Source organism: Dendrobates tinctorius, unplaced genomic scaffold, assembly GCF_039654945.1.
Source record: "Dendrobates tinctorius isolate UK_male_01 unplaced genomic scaffold, ASM3965494v1 ptg000162l, whole genome shotgun sequence".
Classification (NCBI taxonomy): Eukaryota; Metazoa; Chordata; class Amphibia; order Anura; family Dendrobatidae; genus Dendrobates; species Dendrobates tinctorius.
This window is the reverse complement of record NW_027361829.1, coordinates 2,554,523-2,577,370: the sequence shown is the minus strand read 5'-3', so window position 1 is coordinate 2,577,370 and position 22,848 is coordinate 2,554,523. Positions and strand designations below refer to the sequence as shown.

Here is a 22,848-nt window from a genome sequence, read left to right as displayed (position 1 = left end):
GTGGGTGGGGTCCCTCAGGGTCCGATTTGGTGGGCGGGGCCCCTCGGGGTCCGATTTTGTGGCCGGGGCCCCTCAGGGTCCGATTTTGCTGGGCGGGGCCCCTCAGGGTCCTATTTGGTGGGCGGGGCCCCTCAGGGTCCTATTTGGTGGGCGGGGCCCCTCAGGGTTGGATTTGGTGGGCAGGGCCCCTCAGGGTCCGATTTGGTGGTTGGGGCCTTTCAGAATCCGATTTGGCGGGCGGGGCCCCTCAGTGTCCGATTTGTTGAGCGGGTCCCCTCAAAGTTCAATTTGGTGAACAGGGCCCCTCAGGGTCCGATTTGGTGGGCGGGATCTCTCAGAGTCCTATTTAGTGGACGGGGCCCCTCAGGGTCCGATTTGGTGGGCGGGGCACCTCAGGGTCCGATTTGGTGGGCGGGGCCCCTCAGGGTCCGATTTGGTGGGCGGGGCCCCTCAGGGTCCGATTTTGTGGGCGAGGGCGCACTTTGGCGCACATTGTCTCTCAGGGGCATGCGTCATGTGATGAAGCTAGATTTGCATTTGTGCTGTGGGTTTCGCTTTAATAGCTGATATTATGTGGCAGAAGCTCTGTCCTTGGGGCGTCATGTGACGTTCGTAGGCGTTGGCATAGTAACTTGGTGTGCCTGCGCATATCAATGAGCTTTACTGCCATTTCAATCGCCTCGTTTTAAGTTTAACATTCAAATGCATTGAGACAGTGCATTCCAATGACGGGGAAAAAAATTTTCAAACGCAAATTGCGCAAAAACTACAAATCCGATCGACACGAAAAATACTTAGCACACCTCTCGTGGACGCTGGCTTCGAAACGACACCTCAACGGAGTCTGTGTGTGCAGCGGTTCGGGTCGCATTAATTGCGGAAATCAACTGAATAGTAAGAATAATACTAGATGTGTATTTCCTGAAGGAAGTACAGATAGTGGTTTGAAATGGTGCCTGGGCTGCCCCTTTAAGAGAGACTTGCCTGCTGCCCCTGCAAGACTTTCAACTCAGGATCTGTTTTAAATGTGGGTGCCTCTCAGGGGCCACTTTGGCCTCAGGGTCTGATTTGGTGGGTGGGGCCCCTCAGGATCCGATTCGGTGGCCTGGGCTAATAAGGATTTGAATTAGTGGCCGGGATTCCTCAGGGTCCAATTTTGTGGGTGGGGCCCCTCAGGGTCCGATTTTGTGGGTGGGTCCCCTCAGGGTCCGATTTTGTGGGTGGGGCTCCTCAGGGTCCGATTTTGTGGGTGGGGCCCCTCAGGGTACGATTTTGTGGGTGGGGCCCCTCAGGGTCCGATTTTATGGCCGGGGCCCCTCAGGGTCTGATTTTATGGCCGGGGCCCCTCAGGGTCCGATTTTTTGGGTGGCACCCCTCAGGGTCCGATTTTGTGGCCGGGACCCCTCAGGGTCCGATTTTGTGGTCTGGGCCCCTCAGGGTCCGATTTTGTGGCCGGGGCCCCTCAGGGTCCGATTTTGTGGCCGGGGCCCCTCAGAGTCCGATTTGGTTGGCGGGGCCCCTCGGTCCGATTTTGAGGGTGGGGCCCCTCAGAGTCCGATTTGGTTGGCGGGGCCCCTCAGGGTCCGATTTTGAGGGTGGGGCCCCTCAGGGTCCGATTTTGTGGGTGGGGCCCCTCAGAGTCCGATTTGGTTGGCGGGGCCCCTCAGGGTCCGATTTGGTAGGCGGGGCCCCTCAGGGTCCGATTTTGAGGGCGGGGCCCCTCAGGGTCCGATTTTGAGGGCGGGGCCCCTGAGGGTCTGATTTTGTGGGCGGGGCCCCTGAGGGTCCGATTTTGTAGCCGGGGTCTCTCAGGGTCCGATTTTGTGGCCGGGGCCTCTTAGGGTCCGATTTTGTGGTTGGGGGCCCTCAGGGTCGGATTTTGTGGGTGGGGCCCCTCCAAGTCCGATTTGGTTGGCGGGGCCCCTCAGGGTCCGATTTGGTGGGCGGGGCCTCTCAGGGTCCGATTTTGAGGGCGGGGCCCCTCAGGGTCCGATTTTGTGGGCGGGGCCCCTCAGGGTCCGATTTTGTGGGCGGGGCCCCTCAGGGTCCAATTTTGTGGGTGGGGCCCTTCTGGGTTCGATTTTGTGGCCGGGGTCTCTCAGGGTCCGATTTTGTGGTTGGGGCCCCTCAGGGTCCGATTTTGTGGTTGGGGCCCCTCAGGGTCCGATTTTTTGGCCGGGGCCCCTCAGGGTCCGATTTTGTGGCCGGGGCCCCTCAGGGACCGATTTTGAGGCCGGGGCCCCTCAGGGACCGATTTTGAGGGTGGGGCCCCTCAGGGTCTAATTTGGTGGGCGGGGCCCCTCAGGGTCCGATTTTGTGGGTGGGGCCCCTCAGGGTCCGATTTTGTGGCTGGGGCCCCTCAGGGTCTGATTTTGTGGCTGGGGTCCCTCAGGGTCTGATTTTGTGGGTGGGGCCCCTCAGGGTTCGATTTTGTGGTTGGGGCCCCTCAGGGTCCGATTTTGTGGCCGGGGTCTCTCAGTGTCCGATTTTGTGGCTGGGGCCCCTCAGGGTCTGGATTTGTGGGTGGGGCCCCTTAGGGTCCGATTTTGTGGGTGGGGCCCCTCAGGGTCCGATTTTGTGGCTGGGGACCCTCAGGGTCTGATTTTGTGGCTGTGGCCCCTCAGGGTCTGATTTTGAGGGTGGGGCCCCTCAGGGTCTAATTTGGTGGGCGGGGCCCCTCAGGGTCCGATTTTGTGGGTGGGGCCCCTCAGGGTCCGATTTTGTGAGTGGGGCCCCTCAGGGTCCGATGTTGTGGCCGGGGCCCCTCAGGGTCTGATTTTGTGGCCGGATCCCCTCAGGGTCCGATTTTGTGGGTGGGGCCCCTCAGGGTCCGATTTTGTGGCCGGGGCCCCTCAGGGTCCGATTTTGTGGGTGCGGCCCCTCAGGGTCCAATTTGGTGGGTGGGGCCACTCTGGGTCTGATTTGGTGGGCTGGGCCACTCTGGGTCCGATTTGGTGGGCGGGGCCACCCTGGGTCCAATTTGGATGCCAGGGTGGCTCAGCCTCCTTTTTGTAGGCCAGGGTCTATCAGCCTCCGATTTGGAGCCTTGGGTCACTCAGCTTTCGATTTGGCGCGCCGGCCCTTTAAGACTCATTTTAGTGCGCCGGCTCTTTAAGAATCACTTTGGCGCGTCGGCCTTTTAAGAGCCAGGGTGACTCACTGGGCTTCTAAATACACTTTGGCGCACATTCTCTCTCAGGGGCATGTGTCATGTGATGAAGCTAGATTTGCATTTGTTCTGTGGGTTTTGCTTTAAGAGCTGATATTATATGGCAGAAGCTCTGTCTTGGAGAGGTCATGTGACGTTCGTAGGCGTTGGCATAGTAACTGGGTCTGTCTGCGCATATCAATGAGCTCAACTGCCATTTCAATCGCCTCAGGGCATGTTTTGCCATTTCCCCATTCAAATGCATTGAGACAGTGCATTCCAATGACGGGAAAAAAAATTTTCAAACGCAAATTGCGCAAAAACTACAAATCCGATCGACACGAAAAATACTTAGCACACCTCTCATGGACGCTGGCTTCGAAACGACACCTCAACGGAGTCTGTGCGTGTAGCGGTTCGGGCTGTATTAATTGCGGAAATCAACTTAATAATAATAATAATAAGAAGAAGAAGAAGTTAGCAGCGTTCGGATTACAATATAGTGGTTTTTTCAAACCACTATAACTAGATGTGTATTTCCTGAAGGAAGTACAGATAGTGGTTTGAAATGGTGCCTGGGCTGCCCCTTTAAGAGAGTCTTGCCTGCTGCCCCTGCAAGACTTTCAACTCAGGATCCGTTTTAAATGTGGGTGCCTCTCAGAGGCCACTTTGGCCTCAGGGTCTGATTTGGTGGGTGGGGCCCCTCAGGATTCGATTCGGTGGCCTGGGCTCCTCAGGATTTGAATTAGTGGCCGGGATTCCTTAGGGTCCAATTTTGTGGGTGGGGCCCCTCAGGGTCCGATTTTGTGGGTGAGGCCCCTCAGGGTCCGATTTTGTGGGTGGGTCCCCTCAGGGTCCGATTTTATGGGTGGTCCCCTCAGGGTCCTATTTTGTGGGTGGGTCCCCTCAGAGTCTGATTTTTTGAGCGGGGCCACACTGGGTCCGATTTGGAGGCCAGGGTGGCTCAGCCTCCGATTTGGAGGCCGGGGTGGCTCAGCCTCCGATTTGCAGCCTGGGGTCACTCAGCGTTCGATTTGGCGCGCCGACCCTTTAAGACTCATTTCGGTGCGCCGGCCCTTTAAGAATCACTTTGTTGCGTCGGCCCTTTAAGAGCCAGTTTGGCTCACTGGGCTTCTAAATCCACTTTGGCGTACATTCTCTCTCAGGGGCATGCATCATGTGATGAAGCTAGATTTGCATTTGTGCTCTGGGTTTCGCTTTAAGAGCTGAAATTATCTGCCAGAAACTCTGTCCTGGAGAGGTCATTTGAAGTTCCTAGGCGTTGGCATACTAACTGGGTGAGCCTGCGCATATCAATGAGCTTAACTGCCACCTCACGACTGTCCCATGTTTTCCCTATGGCAACATTTTCCAATTGAAATGCATTGAGGAAAATGTTTTTTCAAACGCAAATTGCGCAAAAACTGCAAATCCGATCGACACGATAAATACTTAGCACACCACTCGTGGACGCTGGCTTCGAAACGAGGCCTCAACGGAGTCTGTGCGTGTAGTGGTTCGGGCCGCATTAATTGCGGAAATCAACTGAATAGTAATAATAATACTAGATGTGTATTTCCTGAAGGAAGTACAGATAGTGGTTTGAAATGGTGCCCGGATTGCCCCTTTAAGAGAGACTTGCCTGCTGCCCCTGCAAGACTTTCAACTCAGGATCCGTTTTAACTGTGAGTGCATCTCAGGCGCCACTTTGGCCTCAGGGTCCGATTTTGTGGGTGGGGCCCCTCAGGGTCCGATTTAGTGGCCAGAGCCCCTCAGGGTCCGATTTGGTGAGTGGGGCCCCTCAGGGTCCGATTTGGTGGCCGGGGCCCCTCAGGGTCTGATTTGGTGGGTGGGGACCCTCAGGGTCCGATTTTGTTGCCGGGGCCCCTCAGGGTCCGATTTGGTGGTTGGAGCCCATCAGGGTCTGACTTTGTGACCAGGGCCCCTAAGGGTCCGATTTTGTGATTGGGGACCCTCATGGTCCGATTTTGTGGCCGGGGCCCCTCAGGGTCCAATTTGGTAGGTAGGGCCCCTCAGGGTTCGATTTTGTGGGTGGAGCCCCTCAGGGTCCGATTTGGTGGATGGGGCCCCTCAGGGTCCGATTTTGTGGCCGGGGCCCCACAGGGTCCGATTTTGTGGGTTTAGCCCCTCAGGGTCCGATTTGGAGGCTGGGGCCCCTCAGGGTCCGATTTGGTGAGCTGGGCACCTCAGGGTCCGATTTTGTGGTTGGGGCCTTTCAGAATCCGATTTGTTGGGTGGAGCCGCTCAGGGTCCGATTTGGTGAGCGGGTCCCCTCAGAGTTCAATTTGGTGAGCGGGGCCCCTCAGGGTCCGATTTGGTGGGCAGGGCCCATCAGGGTCCGATTTGGTTTGTGGGGACCCTCAGGGTCCGATTTGGTGGGCAGGGCCCCTCAGGGTCTGATTTGCTGGGCGGGGTCCCTCAGGGTCCTATTTGGTGGGCGTGGCCCCTCAGGGTCCAATTTGGTGGGCGGGGCCACTCGGGGTCCGAATTGGTGGGTGGGGCCCCCAGGGTCCGATTTGGTGGGCGGGGCCCATCAGAGTCAGATTTGGTGGGCGGGGCCCCTCAGGGTCCGATTTGCTGGGCGGGGTCCCTCAGGGTCCTATTTGGTGGGTGGGGCCCCTCAGGGTCCGATTTGGTGGGCGGGGTCCCTCAGGGTCCGATTTGCTGGGCGGGGTCCCTCAGGGTCCTATTTGGTGGGTGGGGCCCCTCAGGGTCCTATTTGGTGGGTGGGGCCCCTCAGGGTCCTATTTGGTGGTTGGGCCTTTCAGAATCCGATTTGGTGGGTGGGGCCCCTCAGGGTTCGATTTGGTGGGTGGGGCCCCTCAGGGTCCGATTTGGTGGCCGGGGCCCCTCAGGGTCTGATTTTGTGGGTGGGGCCACTCAGGGTCCGATTTTGTGGGTGGGGCCACTCGGTCCGATTTGGTGCGTGGGGACCCTCAGCGTCCGATTTGGTGGCCGGGGCCCCTCAGGGTCCGATTTTGTGGCCGGGGCCCCTCAGGGTCCGATTTTGTGGCCGGGGCCCCTCAGGGTCCGATTTTGTGGCCGGGGCCCCTCAGGGTCCGATTTTGTGGCCGGGGCCCCTCAGTGTCCGATTTGGTGGTTGGGGCCCCTCAGGGTCCGATTTTGTGGCCGGGGCCCATCAGGGTCCGATTTTGTGGCCGGGGCCCATCAGGGCTCGGATTTTGTGGCCGGAACCCCTCAGGGTCCGATTTTGTGGGTGGGGCCCCTCAGGGTCCGATTTTTGTGGCCGGGGTCCCTCAGGGTCCGATTTGGTGAGTGGGGCCCCTCAGGGTCCGATTTGGTAAGCGGGGCCCCTCAGGGTCCGATTTGGTGGGCGGGGCCCCTCAGGGTCCGATTTGGTGGGCGGGGCCCCTCTAGGTTCGATTTTGTGGTTGGGGCCCCTCAGGGTCCGATTTTATGGGTGGGGCCCCTCAGGGTCAGATTTTGTGTCCTGGCCCCTCATGGTCCGATTTTGTGGTTGGGGCCTTTCAGAATCCGATTTGGTGGGCGGGGCCGCCCAGGGTCCGATTTGGTGAGCGGGGCCCCTCAGAGTTCAATTTGGTGAGCAGGGCCCCTCAGGGTCCGATTTGGTGTGCGGGGCCCCTCAGGGTCCGATTTGGTGAGCCGGGCCCATCAGGGTCCGATTTGGTGGGCGAGGCCCCTCAGAGTCCGATTAGGTGGGCGGGGCCCCTCAGGGTCAGATTTTTTGTGGCGGGGCCCCTCAGAGTCCAATTTTGTGGTTGGGGCCTTTCAGAATCCGATTTGGTGGGCGGGGCCGCTCAGGGTCCGATTTGGTGGGCGGGGCCCATCAGGGTCCGATTTGGTGAGCGGGCCCCTCAGGGAACGATTTTGTGGCTGGGGCGCCTCAGGGAACGATTTTGTGGCCGGGGCCCCTCTTGGTCGGATTTTGTGGGTGGGGCCCCTCAGGGAACGATTTTGTGGGTGGGGCCCCTCAGGGTCCGATTTGGTGGGCTGGACCACTCTGGGTTCGATTTTGTGGTTGGGGCACCTCAGGGTCCGATTTTGTGGGTGGAGCCCCTCAGGGTCCGATTTTGTGGTTGGGGCCTTTCAGAATCCGTTTTGGTGGGCGGGGCCGCTCAGGGTCCGATTTGGTGGGCGGGGGCGCACTTTGGCGCACATTCTCTCTCAGAGGCATGCGTCATGTGATGAAGCTAGATTTGCATTTGTGCTGTGGGTTTCGCTTTAAGAGCTGATATTATGTGGCAGAAGCTCTGTCCTGGGGGCGTCATGTGACATTCGTAGGCATTGGTATAGTAACTGGGTGTGCCTGCGCATATCAATGAGCTTTACTGCCATTTCAATTGCCTCAGGGCACGTTTTAAGTTTCCCATTCAAATGCATTGAGACAGTGCATTCCAATGACAGGAAAAAAAATTTTCAAATGCAAATTGCGCAAAAACTACAAATCCGATCGACACGAAAAATACTTAGCACACCTCTCGTGGACGCTGGCTTTGAAACGACACCTCAACGGAGTCTGTGCGTGTAGCGGTTCGGGCCGCATTAATTGCGGAAATCAACTGAAAAATAAGAATAAGTTAGCAGTGTTCGGATTACAACATTAATACTAGATGTGTATTTCCTGAAGGAAGTACAGATAGTGGTTTGAAATGGTGACCGGGCTGCCCCTTTAAGAGAGACTTGCCTGCTGCCCCTGCAAGACTTTCAACTCAGGATCCATTTTAACTGTGAGTGCCTCTCAGAGGCCACTTTGGCCTCAGGGTCTGATTTGGTGGGTGGGGCCCCTCAGGATCCGATTCCTTGGCCTGGGCGCCTCAGGGCTTGAATTGTTGGCGGGGATCTCTCAGGCTCCGATTTTGTGGGTGTGGCCCCTCAGGGTCCGATTTTGTGGGTGGGGCCCCTCAGGTTCCGATTTTGTGAGTGGGGCCCCTCAGGGTCCGATTTTGTGGCCAGGACCCCTCAGGGTCTGATTTTGTGGCCGGATCCCCTCAGGGTCCGATTTTCTGGCCGTGGCCCCTCAGGGTCCGATTATGTGGGTTGGGCCCCTCAGGGTCCGATTTTGTGGCCGGGGCCCCTCAGGGTTCGATTTTGTGGCCGGGGCCCCACAGGGTCCGATTTTGTGGCCAGGGCCCCTCAGGGTCTGATTTTGTGGTTGGGACCAATCAGTGTCCGATTTTGTGGTTGGGGCCCCTCAGTGTCAGATTTTGTGGGTTGGGCCCCTTAGGGTCTGATTTTGTGGGCGGAGACCCTCTGGGTCCGATTTGGTGGGCGGGGCCACTATGGGTCCGATTTGGTTGGCGGGACCACTCTGGGTCCGATTTAGTGGGCGGGGCCCCTCAGGGTCCGGTTTGGTGGGCAGGGCCTCTCTGGGTCTGGTTTGGTTGGCGGGGCCACTCGGTAAGATTTTGTGGGCGGGGCCACTCTGGGTAAGATTTGGAGGCCGGGGTCGATGAGCTTCCGATGTGGAGGCCGAGGTCAAAGAGCCTCCGATTTGGAGGCCGGGGTGGCTCAGCCTCCGATTTGGAGGCCGGGGTGGCTCAGCCTCCGATTTGGAGGCCGGGGTGGCTCAGCCTCCGATTTGGAGGCCGGGGTGGCTCAGCCTCCGATTTGGAGGCCGGAGTGGCTCAGCCTCCAATTTGGAGGCCGGGGTCGATCAGCCTCCGATTTGGAGGCCGGGGTGGCTCAGCCTCCGATTTGGAGGCCGGGGTGGCTCAGCCTCTGATTCGGAGGCCGGGGTGGCTCAGCCTCTGATTCGGAGGCCGGGGTGGCTCAGCCTTCAATTTGGAGGCCGGGGTCGATCAGCCTCCGATTTGGAGGCCGGGGTGGCTCAGCCTCTGATTCAGAGGCCGGGTTGGCTCAGCCTCCGATTTGGAGGCCGGGGTGGCTCAGCCTCTGATTCGGAGGCCGGGGTGGCTCAGCCTCTGATTCGGAGGCCGGGGTGGCTCAGCCTCTGATTCGGAGGCCGGGGTGGCTCAGCCTTCAATTTGGAGGCCGGGGTCGATCAGCCTCCGATTTGGAGGCCAGGGTCGATCAGCCTCCGATTTGGAGGCCGGGGTCGATCAACCTCCGATTTGGAGGCCGGGGTCGATCAGCCTCCGATTTGGAGGCCGGGTGGCTCAGCCTCCAATTTGGAGGCCGGGGTGGCTCAGCCTCCAATTTGGAGGCCGGCGTCTCTCAGGCTCAAATCTGGAGGCCGGCGTCTCTCAGGCTCAAATCTGGAGGCCGGGGTGGCTCAACCTCCGATTTGGAGGCCGGGGTGGCTCAGCCTCCGATTTGGAGGCCGGGGTGGCTCAGCCTCCGATTTGGAGGCCGGGGTGGCTCAGCCTCCGATTTGGAGGCCGGGGTGGCTCAGCCTCCGATTTGGAGGCCGGGGTGGCTCAGCCTCCGATTTGAAGGCCGGGGTGGCTCAGCCTCCGATTTGGAGGCCGGGGTGGCTCAGCCTCTGATTCGGAGGCCGGGGTGGCTCAGCCTCTGATTCGGAGGCCGGGGTGGCTCAGCCTTCAATTTGGAGGCCGGGGTCGATCAGCCTCCGATTTGGAGGCCGGGGTGGCTCAGCCTCCGATTTGGAGGCCGGGGTGGCTCAGCCTCCGATTTGAAGGCCGGGGTGGCTCAGCCTCCGATTTGGAGGCCGGGGTGGCTCAGCCTCCGATTTGGAGGCCGGGGTGGCTCAGCCTCCGATTTGGAGGCCGGGGTGGCTCAGCCTCCGATTTGGAGGCCGGGGTCAATCAGCCTCCGATTTGAAGGCCGGGGTCAATCAGCCTCCGATTTGGAGGCCGGGGTGGCTCAGCCTCCGATTTGGAGGCCGGGGTGGCTCAGCCTCCGATTTGGAGGCCGGGGTCGATCAGCCTTCGATTTGGAGGCCGGGGTCGATCAGCCTCCGATTTGGAGGCCGGAGTGGCTCAGCCTCCGATTTGGAGGCCGGGGTCGATCAGCCTCCGATTTGGAGGCCGGGGTCGATCAGCCTCCGATTTGGAGGCCGGGGTCGATCAGCCTCCCATTTGGAGGCCGGGGTCGATCAGCCTCCCATTTGGAGGCCGGGGTCGATCAGCCTCCGATTTGGAGGCCGGGGTGGCTCAGCCTCCGATTTGGAGGCCGGGGTGGCTCAGCCTCCGATTTGGAGGCCGGGGTGGCTCAGCCTCCGATTTGGAGGCCGGGGTCTCTCAAGCTCAGATCTGGAGGCCGGGGTGGCTCAGCCTCCGATTTGGAGGCCGGGGTGGCTCAGCCTCCGATCTGGAGGCCGGGGTGGCTCAGCCTCCGATTTGGAGGCCGGGGTGGCTCAACCTCCAATTTGGAGGCCGGGGTCTTTCAGGCTCAGATCTGGAGGCCGGGGTGGCTCAGCCTCCGATTTGGAGGCCGGGGTGGCTCAGCCTCCGATCTGGAGGCCGGGGTGGCTCAACCTCCAATTTGGAGGCCGGGGTGGCTCAGCCTCCGATTTGAAGGCCGGGGGGTCGATCAACCTCCCATTTGGAGCCTGTGGTCACTCAGCTTTCGATTTGGCATGTTGGCCCTTTAAGACTCATTTCGGTGCGCCGGCCCTTTAACAATCACTTTTGCACTTCGGCCCTTTAAGAGCCAGTTTGGCTCACTGGGCTTCTAAATACACTTTGGCGCACATTCTCTCTCAGGGGCATGTGTCATGTGATGAAGCTAGATTTGCATTTGTGCTGTTGGTTTCGCTTTAAGAGCTGATATTATGTGGCAGAAGCCCTGTTCTGGATATGTCATGTGACGTTCGTAGGCGTTGGCATAGTAACTGGGTCTGCCTGCGCATATCAATGAGCTCAACTGCCATTTCAATCGCCTCAGGGCACGTTTTGCCATTTCCCCATTCAAATGCATTGGAGACAGTGCATTCCAATGACGGGAAAAAAAATTTTCTAACGCAAATTGCGCAAAAACTACAAATCTGATCGACACGAAAAATACTTAGCACACCTCTCATGGGCGCTGGCTTCGAAACGACACCTGAACGGAGTCTGTGCGTGTAGCGGTTCGGGCTGTATTAATTGCGGAAATCAACTTAATAATAATAATAAGAAGAAGAAGAAGAAGTTAGCAGCGTTCGGATTACAATATAGTGGTTTTTTCAAACCACTATAACTAGATGTGTATTTCCTGAAGGAAGTACAGATAGTGGTTTGAAATGGTGCCTGGGCTGCCCCTTTAAGAGAGACTTACCTGCTGCCCCTGCAAGACTTTCAACTCAGGATACGATTTAACTGTGGGTGACTCTCAGGGGCCACTTTGGCCTCAGGGTCTGATTTTGTGGGTGGGGCCCCTCAGGGCCTGATTTTGTGGGTGGGGCCCCTCCGGGTCCGATTTTGTGGGTGGGGCCCCTCAGGGTCCGATTTTGTGGCCGGGGCCACTCAGGGTCCGATTTGGTGGCCGGGGCCCCTCAGGGTCCGATTTGGTGGCCGGGGCCCCTCAAGGACTGATTTGGTGGGTGGGGCCCCTCAAGGTCCGATTTTGTGGCTGGGGCCCCTCAGGGTCCGATTTTGTGGCCGGGGCCACTCAGGATCCGATTTTTGGGCCAGAACCCCTCAGGGTCCAATTTTGTGGGTGGGGCCCCTCAGGGTCCGATTTTGTGGCCGGGGTCCATCAGGGTCCGATTTTGTGGGTGGGGCCTCTCAGGGTCCGATTTGGTGGGCGGGGCCCCTCAGGGTCCGATTTGGTGGGCAGGGCCCCTCAGGGTACGATTTTGTGGGCTGGGCCCCTCAGGGTCCGATTTTGTGTCAGGGGCCCCTCAGGGTCCGATTTTGTGGTTGGGTCCCCTCAGGGTCCGATTTTGTGGTTGGGGCCCCTCTGGGTCCAATTTTGTGGGTGGGGCCCCTCTGGGTCCAATTTTGTGGGTGGGGCCCCTCTGGGTCCAAATTGGTGGGCGGGACCACTCTGGGTCCAATTTGGTGGGCGGGGCCTCTCAGGGTCCGATTTTGCGGTTGGGTCCCCTCAGGGTCCGATTTTGTGGTTGGGGCCCCTCAGGGTCCAATTTTGTGGCCGGGGCCTATCAGGGTCCAATTTTGTGACCGGGGCCCATCAGGGTCCGATTTTGTGGCTGCGGCCCCTCTGGGTCTGATTTTGTGGGCGGAGCCCCACTGGGTCCAATTTGGTGGGCGGGACCACTCTGGGTCCAATTTGGTGGGCGGGACCACTCTGGGTCCAATTTGGTGGGCGGGGCCTCTCAGGGTCCGATTTGGTGGGCGGGGCCCCACAGGGTCCGATTTGGTGGGCGGGGTCCCTCAGGGTCCGATTTGGTGGGCATGGCCTCTCTGGGTCTGATTTGGTGGGTGGGGCCACTCTGGGTAAGATTTGGAGGCTGGGGTCGCTCAGCCTCCAATTTGGAGGCCGGGGTCGTTGAGCTTCCGATTTGGAGGCCGAGGTCAAAGAGCCTCTGATTTGGAGGCAGGGGTCGATGAGCTTCCGATTTGGAGGCCGGGGTCGATGAGCCTCCGATTTGGAGGCCGGGGTGGCTCAGCCTCTGATTTGGAGGCCGGGGTGGCTCAGCCTCCGATTTGGAGGCCGGGGTGGATCAGCCTCCGATTTGGAGGCCGGGGTGGCTCAGCCTCCGATTTGGAGGCCGGGGTGGCTCAGCCTCCGATTTGGAGGCCGGGGTGGCTCAGCCTCCGGTTTGGAGGCCGGTGTCGATCAGCCTCCGATTTGGAGGCCGGGGTGGCTCAGCCTCCGATTTGGAGGCCGGGGTGGCTCAGCCTCCGATTTGGAGGCCGGGGTGGCTCAGCCTCCGATTTGGAGGCCGGGGTCGATCAGCCTCCGATTTGGAGGCCGGGGTGGCTCAGCCTCCGATTTGGAGGCCGGGGTGGCTCAGCCTCCGATTTGGAGGCCGGGGTGGCTCTGCCTCCGATTTGGAGGCCGGGGTGGATCAGCCTCCGATTTGGAGGCCGGGGTGGCTCAGCCTCCGATTTGGAGGCCGGGGTGGCTCAGCCTCCGATTTGGAGGCCGGGGTGGCTCAGCCTCCGGTTTGGAGGCCGGGGTGGCTCAGCCTCCGATTTGGAGGCCGGGGTGGCTCAGCCTCCGATTTGGAGGCCGGGGTCGATCAGCCTCCGATTTGGAGGCCGGGGTGGCTCAGCCTCCGATTTGGAGGCCGGGGTGGCTCAGCCTCCGATTTGGAGGCTGGGGTCGATCAGCCTCCGATTTGGAGGCCGGGGTGGCTCAGCCTCCGATTTGGAGGCCGGGGTGGCTCAGCCTCCTATTTGGAGGCCGGGGTGGCTCAGCCTCCTATTTGGAGGCCGGGGTGGCTCAGCCTCCGATTTGGAGGCTGGGGTGGCTCAGCCTCCGATTTGGAGGCCGGGGTCGATCAGCCTCCGATTTGGAGGCCGGGGTGGCTCAGCCTCCGATTTGGAGGCCGGGGTGGCTCAGCCTCCGATTTGGAGGCCGGGGTGGCTCAGCCTCCGATTTGGAGGCCGGGGTCGATCAGCCTCCGATTTGGAGGCCGGGGTGGCTCAGCCTCCGATTTGGAGGCCGGGGTGGCTCAGCCTCCTATTTGGAGGCCGGGGTGGCTCAGCCTCCGATTTGGAGGCCGGGGTGGCTCAGCCTCCTATTTGGAGGCCGGGGTGGCTCAGCCTCTGATTTGGAGGCCGGGGTCGATCAGCCTCCGATTTGGAGGCCGGGGTGGATCAGCCTCCAATTTGGAGGCCGGGGTGGATCAGCCTCCGATTTGGAGGCCGGGGTGGCTCAGCGTCCGATTTGGAGGCCGGGGTGGATCAACCTCCGATTTGGAGGCCGGGGTGGCTCAGCGTCCGATTTGGAGGCCGGGGTGGCTCAGCCTCCGATTTGGAGGCCGGGGTGGCTCAGCCTCCGATTTGGAGGCTGGGGTGGCTCAGTCTCCGATTTGGTGTGTCGGCCCTTTAAGACTCATTTGAGTGCGCTGGCCCTTTAACAATCACTTTGGCGCGTTGGCCCTTTAAGAGCTAGTTTGGCTCACTGGGCTCCTTTTAAATCCACTTTGGCGCAGGGGCATGTGTCATATGATGAAGCTAGATTTGCATTTGTGCTGTGGGTTTCGCTTTAAGAGCTGATATTATGTGGCAGAGGCTCTGTGCTGGGGTTCAAGTGAAGTTCGTAGGCGTTGGCATAGTAACTGGGTCTGCCTGCGCATATCAATGAGTTCAACTGTCATTTCAATCGCCTCAGGGCACGTTTTGCCATTTCCTATTGAAAAGCATTGGAGACAGTGCATTCCAATGACGGGAAAAAAAATTTTCAAACGCAAATTGCGCAAAAACTACAAATCCGATCGATACGAAAAATACTTAGCACACCTCTCATGGACGCTGGCTTCGAAACGACACCTCAACGGAGTCTGTGCGTGTAGCAGTTCGGGCCGCATTAATTGCGTAAATCAACTTAATAATAATAATAATAAGAAGAATAAGTTAGCAGCGTTCGGATTACAATATAGTGGTTTTTTCAAACCACTATAACTAGATGTGTATTTCCTGAAGGAAGTACAGATAGTGGTTTGAAATGGTGCCCGGGCTGCCCCTTTAAGAGAGACTTGCCTGCTGCCCCTGCAAGACTTTCAAGTCAGGATCCGTTTTAACTGTGGGTGCCTCTCAGGGGCCACTTTGGCCTGTGGGGCCCTTCAGGGTCTAATTTGGTGGGTGGGGCCCCTCAGGATCCGAATTAGTGGGCGGGGCCACTCTGGGTCCGATTTGGTGGGCGGGGCCACTCTGGGTCCGATTTGGAGGGCGGGGCCACTCTGGGTCCGATTTGGAGGCCAGTGTAGCTCAGCCTCTGATTTGTAGGCCAGGGTCGATCAGCCTCCGATTTGGAGGCTGGGGTGGCTCAGCCTCCGATTTAGAGCCTGGGGTCACTCAGCTTTGTATTTTGCGCGCCGGCCCTTTAAGACTCATTTTGGTGCGCCAGCCCTTTAAGAATCACTTAGGCACGTCGGCCCTTTAAGAGCCAGTTTGGCGCACTGGGCTTCTAAATCCACTTTGGCGCACATTATCTTTCAGGGGCATGCGTCATGTGATGAAGCTAGATTTGCATTTGTGCTTTGGGTTTCGCTTTAAGAGTTGATATTATCTGGCAGAAACTGTGTCCTGCTGGGGTCATTTGAAGTTCGTAGGCATTGGCATAGTAACTGGGTGTGCATGCGCATATCAATGAGCTTAACTGCCACCTCATGACTGCCCCATGTTTTCCCTATGGCAACATTTTTCCATTGAAATGCATTGAGACAGTGCATTCCAATGACAGGAAAATGTTTTTTCAAAGGCAAATTGCGCAAAAAGTACAAATCCGATCGACACGAAAAATACTTAGCACACCTCTCGTAGACGCTGGCTTCGAAACGACACCTCAACGGAGTCTGTGCGTGTAGCGGTTTAAGCCGCATTAATTGCGGAAATCAACTGAATAGTTGGCCGATTTGTTGGGCGGGTCCCCTCAGGGTCCGATTTGTGGGCGGGGCTACTCTGGGTCCGATTTGGTGGGCGGGGCGACTCTGGGTCTGATTTGGTGAGCGGAGCCCCTCAAGGTCCGATTTTTGAGCGGGGCCACGCTGGGTCTGATATGGAGGCCAGGGTCGATCAGCCTCCAATTTGGAGGCCGGAGTGGCTCAGCCTCCGATTTGGAGCCTGGGGTCACTCAGGGTCCGATTTTGTGGTTGGGGCCCCTCAGGGTCCGATTTTGTGATTGGGGGCCCTCAGGGTCCGATTTTGTGGGTGGGGCCCCTCAGAGTCCGATTTGGTTGGCGGGGCCCCTCAGGGTCTGATTTGGTGGGCGGGGCCTCTCAGGGTCCGATTTTGAGGGCGGGGCCCCTCAGGGTCTGATTTTGTGGGCGGGGCCCCTGAGGGTCCAATTTGGTGGGCGGGGCCCCTCAGGGTCCAATTTTGTGGGTGGGGCCCCTCTGGGTTCGATTTTGTGTCCGGGGTCTCTCAGGGTCCGATTTTGTGGCCGGGGCCCCTCAGGGTCCGATTTTGTGGTTGGGGCCCCTCAGGGTCCGATTTTGTGGTTGGGGCCCCTCAGGGTCCGATTTTGTGGTTGGGGCCCCTCAGGGTCCGGTTTTGTGGTTGGGGGCCCTCAGGGTCCGATTTTGTGGCCGGGGCCCCTCAGGGTCTGATTTCGTGGTTGGGGCCCCGCAGGGTCCGATTTTGTGGCCGGGGCCCCTCAGGGTCCGATTTCGTGGCCGGGGCCCCTCAGGGTCCGATTTTGTGGCTGGGGCCCCTCAGGGTCCGATTTTGTGGCCGGGGCCCTTCAGATTCCGATTTTGTGGCCGGGGCCCCTTAGGGTCCGATTTTGTGGGTGGGGCCCCTCCGGGTCCGATTTTGTGGCCGGGGCCCCTCAGGGTCCGATTTTGTGGTTGGGGCCCCTCAAGGGTCTGATTTTGTGGCCGGGGCCCCTTAGGGTTCGATTTTGTGGCCGGGGTCTCTCAGGGTCCGATTTTGTGGCCGGGGCCCCTCAGGGTCCGATTTTGTGGTTGGGGCCCCTCAGGGTCCGATTTTGTGGTTGGGGCCCCTCAGGGTCCGATTTTGTGGTTGGGGCCCCTCAGGGTCCGGTTTTGTGGTTGGGGGCCCTCAGGGTCCGATTTTGTGGCCGGGGCCCCTCAGGGTCTGATTTCGTGGTTGGGGCCCCGCAGGGTCCGATTTTGTGGCCGGGGCCCCTCAGGGTCCGATTTCGTGGCCGGGGCCCCTCAGGGTCCGATTTTGTGGCTGGGGCCCCTCAGGGTCCGATTTTGTGGATGGGCCGCTCAGGGTCCGATTTTGTGGCCGGGGCCCTTCAGATTCCGATTTTGTGGCCGGGGCCCCTTAGGGTCCGATTTTGTGGGTGGGGCCCCTCCGGGTCCGATTTTGTGGCCGGGGCCCCTCAGGGTCCGATTTTGTGGTTGGGGCCCCTCAAGGGTCTGATTTTGTGGCCGGGGCCCCTTAGGGTCCGATTTTGTGGTTGGGGGCCCTCAGGGTCCGATTTTGTGGGTGGGGCCCCTCAGAGTCCGATTTGGTTGGCGGGGCACCTCAGGGTTCGATTTGGTGGGCGGGGCCTCTCAGGGTCTGATTTAGAGGGCGGGGCCCCTCAGGGTCCGATTTTGTGGCCGGGGCCCCTCAGGGTCCGATTTTGTGGTTGGGGCCCTGCAGGGTCCGATTTTGTGGCCGGGGCCCCTCAGGGTCCGATTTCGTGGCCGGGGCCCCTCAGGGTCCGATTTTGTGGCTGGGGCCCCTCAGGGTCCGATTTTGTGGATGGGCCGCTCAGGGTCCGATTTTGTGGCCGGGGCCCTTCAGATTCCGATTTTGTGGCCGGGGCCCCTTAGGGTCCGATTTTGTGGGTGGGGCCCCTCCGGGTCCGATTTTGTGGCCGGGGCCCCTCAGGGTCCGATTTTGTGGTTGGGGCCCCTCAAGGGTCCGATTTTGTGGCCGGGGCCCCTTAGGGTCCGATTTTGTGGTTGGGGGCCCTCAGGGTCCGATTTTGTGGGTGGGGCCCCTCAGAGTCCGATTTGGTTGGCGGGGCACCTCAGGGTTTGATTTGGTGGGCGGGGCCTCTCAGGGTCTGATTTTGAGGGCGGGGCCCCTCAGGGTCTGATTTTGTGGTTGGGGCCCCTCAGTGTCCGATTTGGTGGGCTGTGCCACTCTGGGTCCGTTTTTGGTGGGCGGGGCCACTCTGGGTCCGATTTGGAGGCCAGGGTGGCTCAGCCTCCGATTTTAAGGCTGGGGTGGCTCAGCCTCCGATTTGGAGCCTGGGGTCACTCAGCTTTCGATTTGACGCGTCGGCCCTTTAAGACTCATTTCGGTGCAGCGGCCCTTTAAGAATCACTTTTGCACTTCGGCCCTTTAAGAGCCAGTTTGGCTCACTGGGCTTCTAAACACACTTTGGCGCACAATCTCTCTCAGGGGCATGTGTCATGTGATGAAGCTAGATTTGCTTTTGTGCTGTGGATTTCGCTTTAAGAGCTGATATTATGTGGCAGAAGCTCTGTTCTGGAGATGTCATGTGACCTTCGTAGGCGTTGGCATAGTAACTGGTTCTGCCTGCGCATATCAATGAGCTCAACTGCCATTTCAATCGCCTCAGGGCACGTTTTGCCATTTCCCCATTCAAATGCATTGGAGACAGTGCATTCCAATGACGGGAAAAAAAATTTTCTAACGCAAATTGCGCAAAAACTACAAATCTGATCGACACGAAAAATACTTAGCACACCTCTCATGGGCGCTGGCTTCGAAACGACACCTCAACGGAGTCTGTGCGTGTAGCGGTTCGGGCTGTATTAATTGCGGAAATCAACATAATAATAATAACTAGATGTGTATTTCCTGAAGGAAGTACAGATAGTGGTTTGAAATGGTGCCCGGGCTGCCCCTTTAAGAGACTTGCCTGCTGCCCCTGCAAGACTTTCAACTCAGGATACGATTTAACTGTGGGTGCCTCTCAGGGGCCACTTTGGCCTCATGGTCTGATTTTGTGGGTGGGGCCCCTCAGGGCCTGATTTTGTGGGTGGGGCCCCTCCGGGTCCGATTTTGTGGGTGGGGCCCCTCAGGGTCCGATTTTGTGGCCGGGGCCACTCAGGGTCCGATTTGGTGGCCGGGGCCTATCAGGGTCCAATTTTGTGACTGGGGCCCATCAGGGTCCGATTTTGTGGCCGTGGCCCATCAGGGTCTGATTTTGTGGCAGGGGCCCCTCTGAGTCTGATTTGGTGGGCGGAGCCCCTCTGGGTCCAATTTGGTGGGCGGGACCACTCTGGGTCCAATTTGTTGGGTGGGACCACTCTGGGTCCGATTTGGTGGGCGGAGCCTCTCAGGGTCCGATTTGGTGGGCGGGGCCCCACAGGGTCCGATTTTGTGGGCGGGGCCACTCTGGGTAAGATTTGGAGGCTGGGGTCGCTCAGCCTCCAATTTGGAGGCCGGGGTCGATGAGCTTCCGATTTGGAGGCCGGGGTCGATGAGCCTCCGATTTGGAGGCCGGGGTGGCTCAGCCTCCGATTTGGAGGCCGGGGTGGCTCAGCCTCCGATTTGGAGGCCGGGGTGGCTCAGCCTCCGATTTGGAGGCCGGGGTGGCTCAGCCTCCGATTTGGAGGCCGGGGTGGCTCAGCCTCCGATTTGGAGGCCGGGGTGGATCAGCCTCTTATTTGGAGGCCGGGGTGGATCAGCCTCCGATTTGGAGGCCGTGGTGGATCAGCCTCCGATTTGGAGGCCGGGGTGGCTCAGCCTCCGATTTGGAGGCCGGGGTGGCTCAGCCTCCGATTTGGAGGCCGGGGTGGCTCAGCCTCCGATTTGGAGGCCGGGGTGGATCAGGCTCCGATTTGGAGGCCGGGGTGGATCAGGCTCCGATTTGGAGGCCGGGGTGGATCAGCCTCCGATTTGGAGGCCGGGGTGGATCAGCCTCCGATTTGGAGGCCGGGGTGGATCAGCCTCCGATTTGGAGGCCGGGGTGGATCAGGCTCCGATTTGGAGGCCGGGGTGGATCAGGCTCCGATTTGGAGGCCGGGGTGGATCAGGCTCCGATTTGGAGGCCGAGGTGGCTCATTGTCCGATTTGGAGGCCGGGGTGGCTCAGCCTCCGATTTGGAGGCCGGGGTGGCTCAGTCTCCGATTTGGTGTGTCGGCCCTTTAAGACTCATTTGGGTGCGCTGGCCCTTTAACAATCACTTTGGCGCGTTGGCCCTTTAAGAGCTAGTTTGGCTGACTGGGCTTCTTTTAAATCCACTTTGGCGCACACATTCTCTCTCAGGGGCATGTGTCATGTGATGAAGCTAGATTTGCATTTGTGCTGTGAGTTTCGCTTTAAGAGCTGATATTATGTGGCAGAGGCTCTGTGCTGGGGTTCAAGTGAAGTTCGTAGGCGTTGGCATAGTAACTGGTTCTGCCTGCGCATATCAATGAGCTCAACTGTCATTTCAATCGCCTCAGGGCACGTTTTGCCATTTCCTATTGAAAAGCATTGGAGACAGTGCATTCCAATGACGGGAAAAAAAATTTTCAAACGCAAATTGCGCAAAAACTACAAATCCGATCGCCACGAAAAATACTTAGCACACCTCTCATGGACGCTGGCTTCGAAACGACACCTCAACGGAGTCTGTGCGTGTAGCGGTTCGGGCCGCATTAATTGCGGAAATCAACTTAATAATAATAAGAAGAATAAGTTAGCAGCGTTCGGATTACAATATAGTGTTTTTTTCAAACCACTATAATAAGAAGAAGAATAAGTTAGCAGCGTTCGGATTACAATATAGTGGTTTTTTCAAACCACTATAATTATTTTTACATGATTTATATTATTAAGGTGCAAAAATACTTTATTAAGGTGCAACAATGTAACTGTCTGGAATTTGTGTCAGACTGTGGTACAATCTAGATTTATGCTTAAAAAAATACTTGATTTAAAAAAAATGCTAAAACAAAATCATATTTGGTGCCACCACATTAGTGCTGACCCTTAAAATGAATATTACTTTTTTATGCTTGATAAACTGCAGAAAAAAAGTAAGCCTTATACAGCTGCACTTTATATATAAAAATACATGTCATGGCTTATAGAATGTAAAGGTAAAAAAACAAAGCAAAATTGCTTGATCCTAAAGGCCCAAATGGGTTACGTCATGAAGAGAGTTGCATCTAGCTGGCCAAGGTCACATAAAGCAGATATGGTGTAAGAAGATGAGCCGAGACAGAATCAGCAGTATCTGGTGCTCTTTAAGGCCGGAACTATCTGGACTGTCACCACTCTTGGTGTGGGAGGATTCTTCTAGGAGGGAAAGACCTTTCTGTTGGAAAGCAGGGGGTGCGGGGTATAGAAGGATACCTGAGCACGGGAATGGGTCCTTCTCCTTCTCTGCTGCTCACGCTGACAACACCATGTCACCCGGTCCTCAGCGAACTGACCTAAACACTTCCTTTAATTTACGTCTAGACCCGTACTTTTGGATACCCCTGTTGTATCTGTAATAGAGGATAAACTGCCTAGGGACTACTCTGAAAGACCGCCAGTTGCCATGAACTGTAAGCGTGCCCATGTCACCTGTCTGGCGCCATTGTTGAGGAATTCGACTAAAGGACTGTTTCCACATTCCGGCGCACTCGAGTCAAGCAGGACTGAATCCATCAGCACTGCCGATAGACAGTGCTTTTTGTTTCTCAGTAGCAGAGCCAGAGACTTTGACCACGATGTGCAACGCCGTTGGGAGATATTTACAGCTTTTCCACTGCATGAACTGCAAGCAATAAGTTACTGTGTTTCTATATATTTTATTCCTGAGTATTGTGTTTGTATGTGATTTCCGCTGCTTCTTTACTGGCCTTGCCTCCCTGCGTGGAGTATTACTTGTTAATTGCCTGTTCAATAAACCCTTGTTAACCCCTTCTCTGTCTCCGGCTATTCACTGCATCCAATGGACCTCTCCTCTTTACAATACTACAGATTGTTTTGTCTGGATTCATAGGCGTAAATCAGCAGCAAATTACACTACAAGAAAGTAGATACGTTTTTAACAAATCTTAACCTTGAGCTGTAGAAAATAAATCTGCATCAAAATTGACATTTGGCGCAAATTTTTAACCTACTTTATGCTAATCGTTTCTTCAGATGTTCACATCAAAATTTTGGGTGAAATCTGAAACTAATTTTTATCCTGTGTATGAGACATGTGAAGGCCTATGCTTTATGAATTATTAAATCTGATTTAATAAAGTTAATTTTTATATGTGCCAGACTTGATCAAGAGATTACTGTATTTTTTAAATCAGTGCAGAGATTGAAATAATTAACAAATCCTATGAAAAATTTGCATTTGAAAAGGTATGTATCAAATTTTTTATGTTTTTCACAATATTCTGTCTTCTTTTTGTTTTAAAGGCGGGGATCATTTTATATGCGTGGTTATGAACCTATTCTAGCCATTCTGCTGTTTTCCTGTGCTTTAGCACTTCATTCTAGACAGGTGGACTTAAAATTACGCTTGGACTACCTCTGGGCTGTGCAGGTAACTTTTTCTTTCACTTGATATCACTTTTACTTTAACATAAAAAAAAAGTTTGGTGTTCACTTGCTGACTCTTGATAAATGCCTGTAAAGCAGTCTGTCAATCCCTTGACAGCATTAAATATTCTCTTTTTTGTTAGCAATCCTAGTCCTACAATGTGTTATACTGAGAGACGTCTTAAACAACTGAAATAATCATAGAATGTTAGAGTTGGAAGGGACCTCCTGGGTCATCATGTCCAACCCGATGCTCAATGCAGGATTCACTAAATAATCCCAGACAGATGTCTGTCCAGCCTCTGTTTGAAGTCTTCCATTGAAGGAGAACTCACCACCTTTCGTGGCAGCTTGTTCCACTCATTGATCACCATCATTGTCAAAAAGTTTTTTCTAATATCTAATCTGTATCTTCACCCTTTCAGTTTCATTCCATTGCATCTCGTGTTTCAATGTGCAAATGAGAATAAGGTTGATCCCTCTAACTGTGACATCCTTTCAGATGTTTGTAGACAGCTATTATATCTCCTCTTAGCCTTCTTTTAGGCATGCTCAGCATTATCAGATCCTTTAATCGTTCCTTGTAGGACATACTTTGCAGTCCGCTCAACATCCTGGTAGCACTTTTCTGAACTTGCGCTAGTTTCTTAATGTCTTTTTTAAAATGTGGTGCTCAGAACTGGACACAGTTTTTGAGATGACGCCTAACCAAGGAGGAGTAGAGGGGAATAATTGTTTCACGTCATCTGGACTCCATGCTTCTGTTAATACATC

At 56.7% G+C, this 22,848-nt stretch overlaps 1 protein-coding gene across 1 annotated transcript in view; it reads left to right on the top strand.

Annotated features, from left to right (window-relative positions):
- The window catches only part of ADCY1 (adenylate cyclase 1), a 1,907,157-nt gene that overhangs the window by 1,740,724 nt on the left and 143,585 nt on the right, over positions 1-22,848 (top strand). Inside the window, exon 14 of the mRNA XM_073549833.1 lies at positions 21,952-22,078. Within this exon, the coding sequence (XP_073405934.1) occupies positions 21,952-22,078 (127 nt within the window). The remainder of the gene's footprint in view (positions 1-21,951; positions 22,079-22,848) is intronic.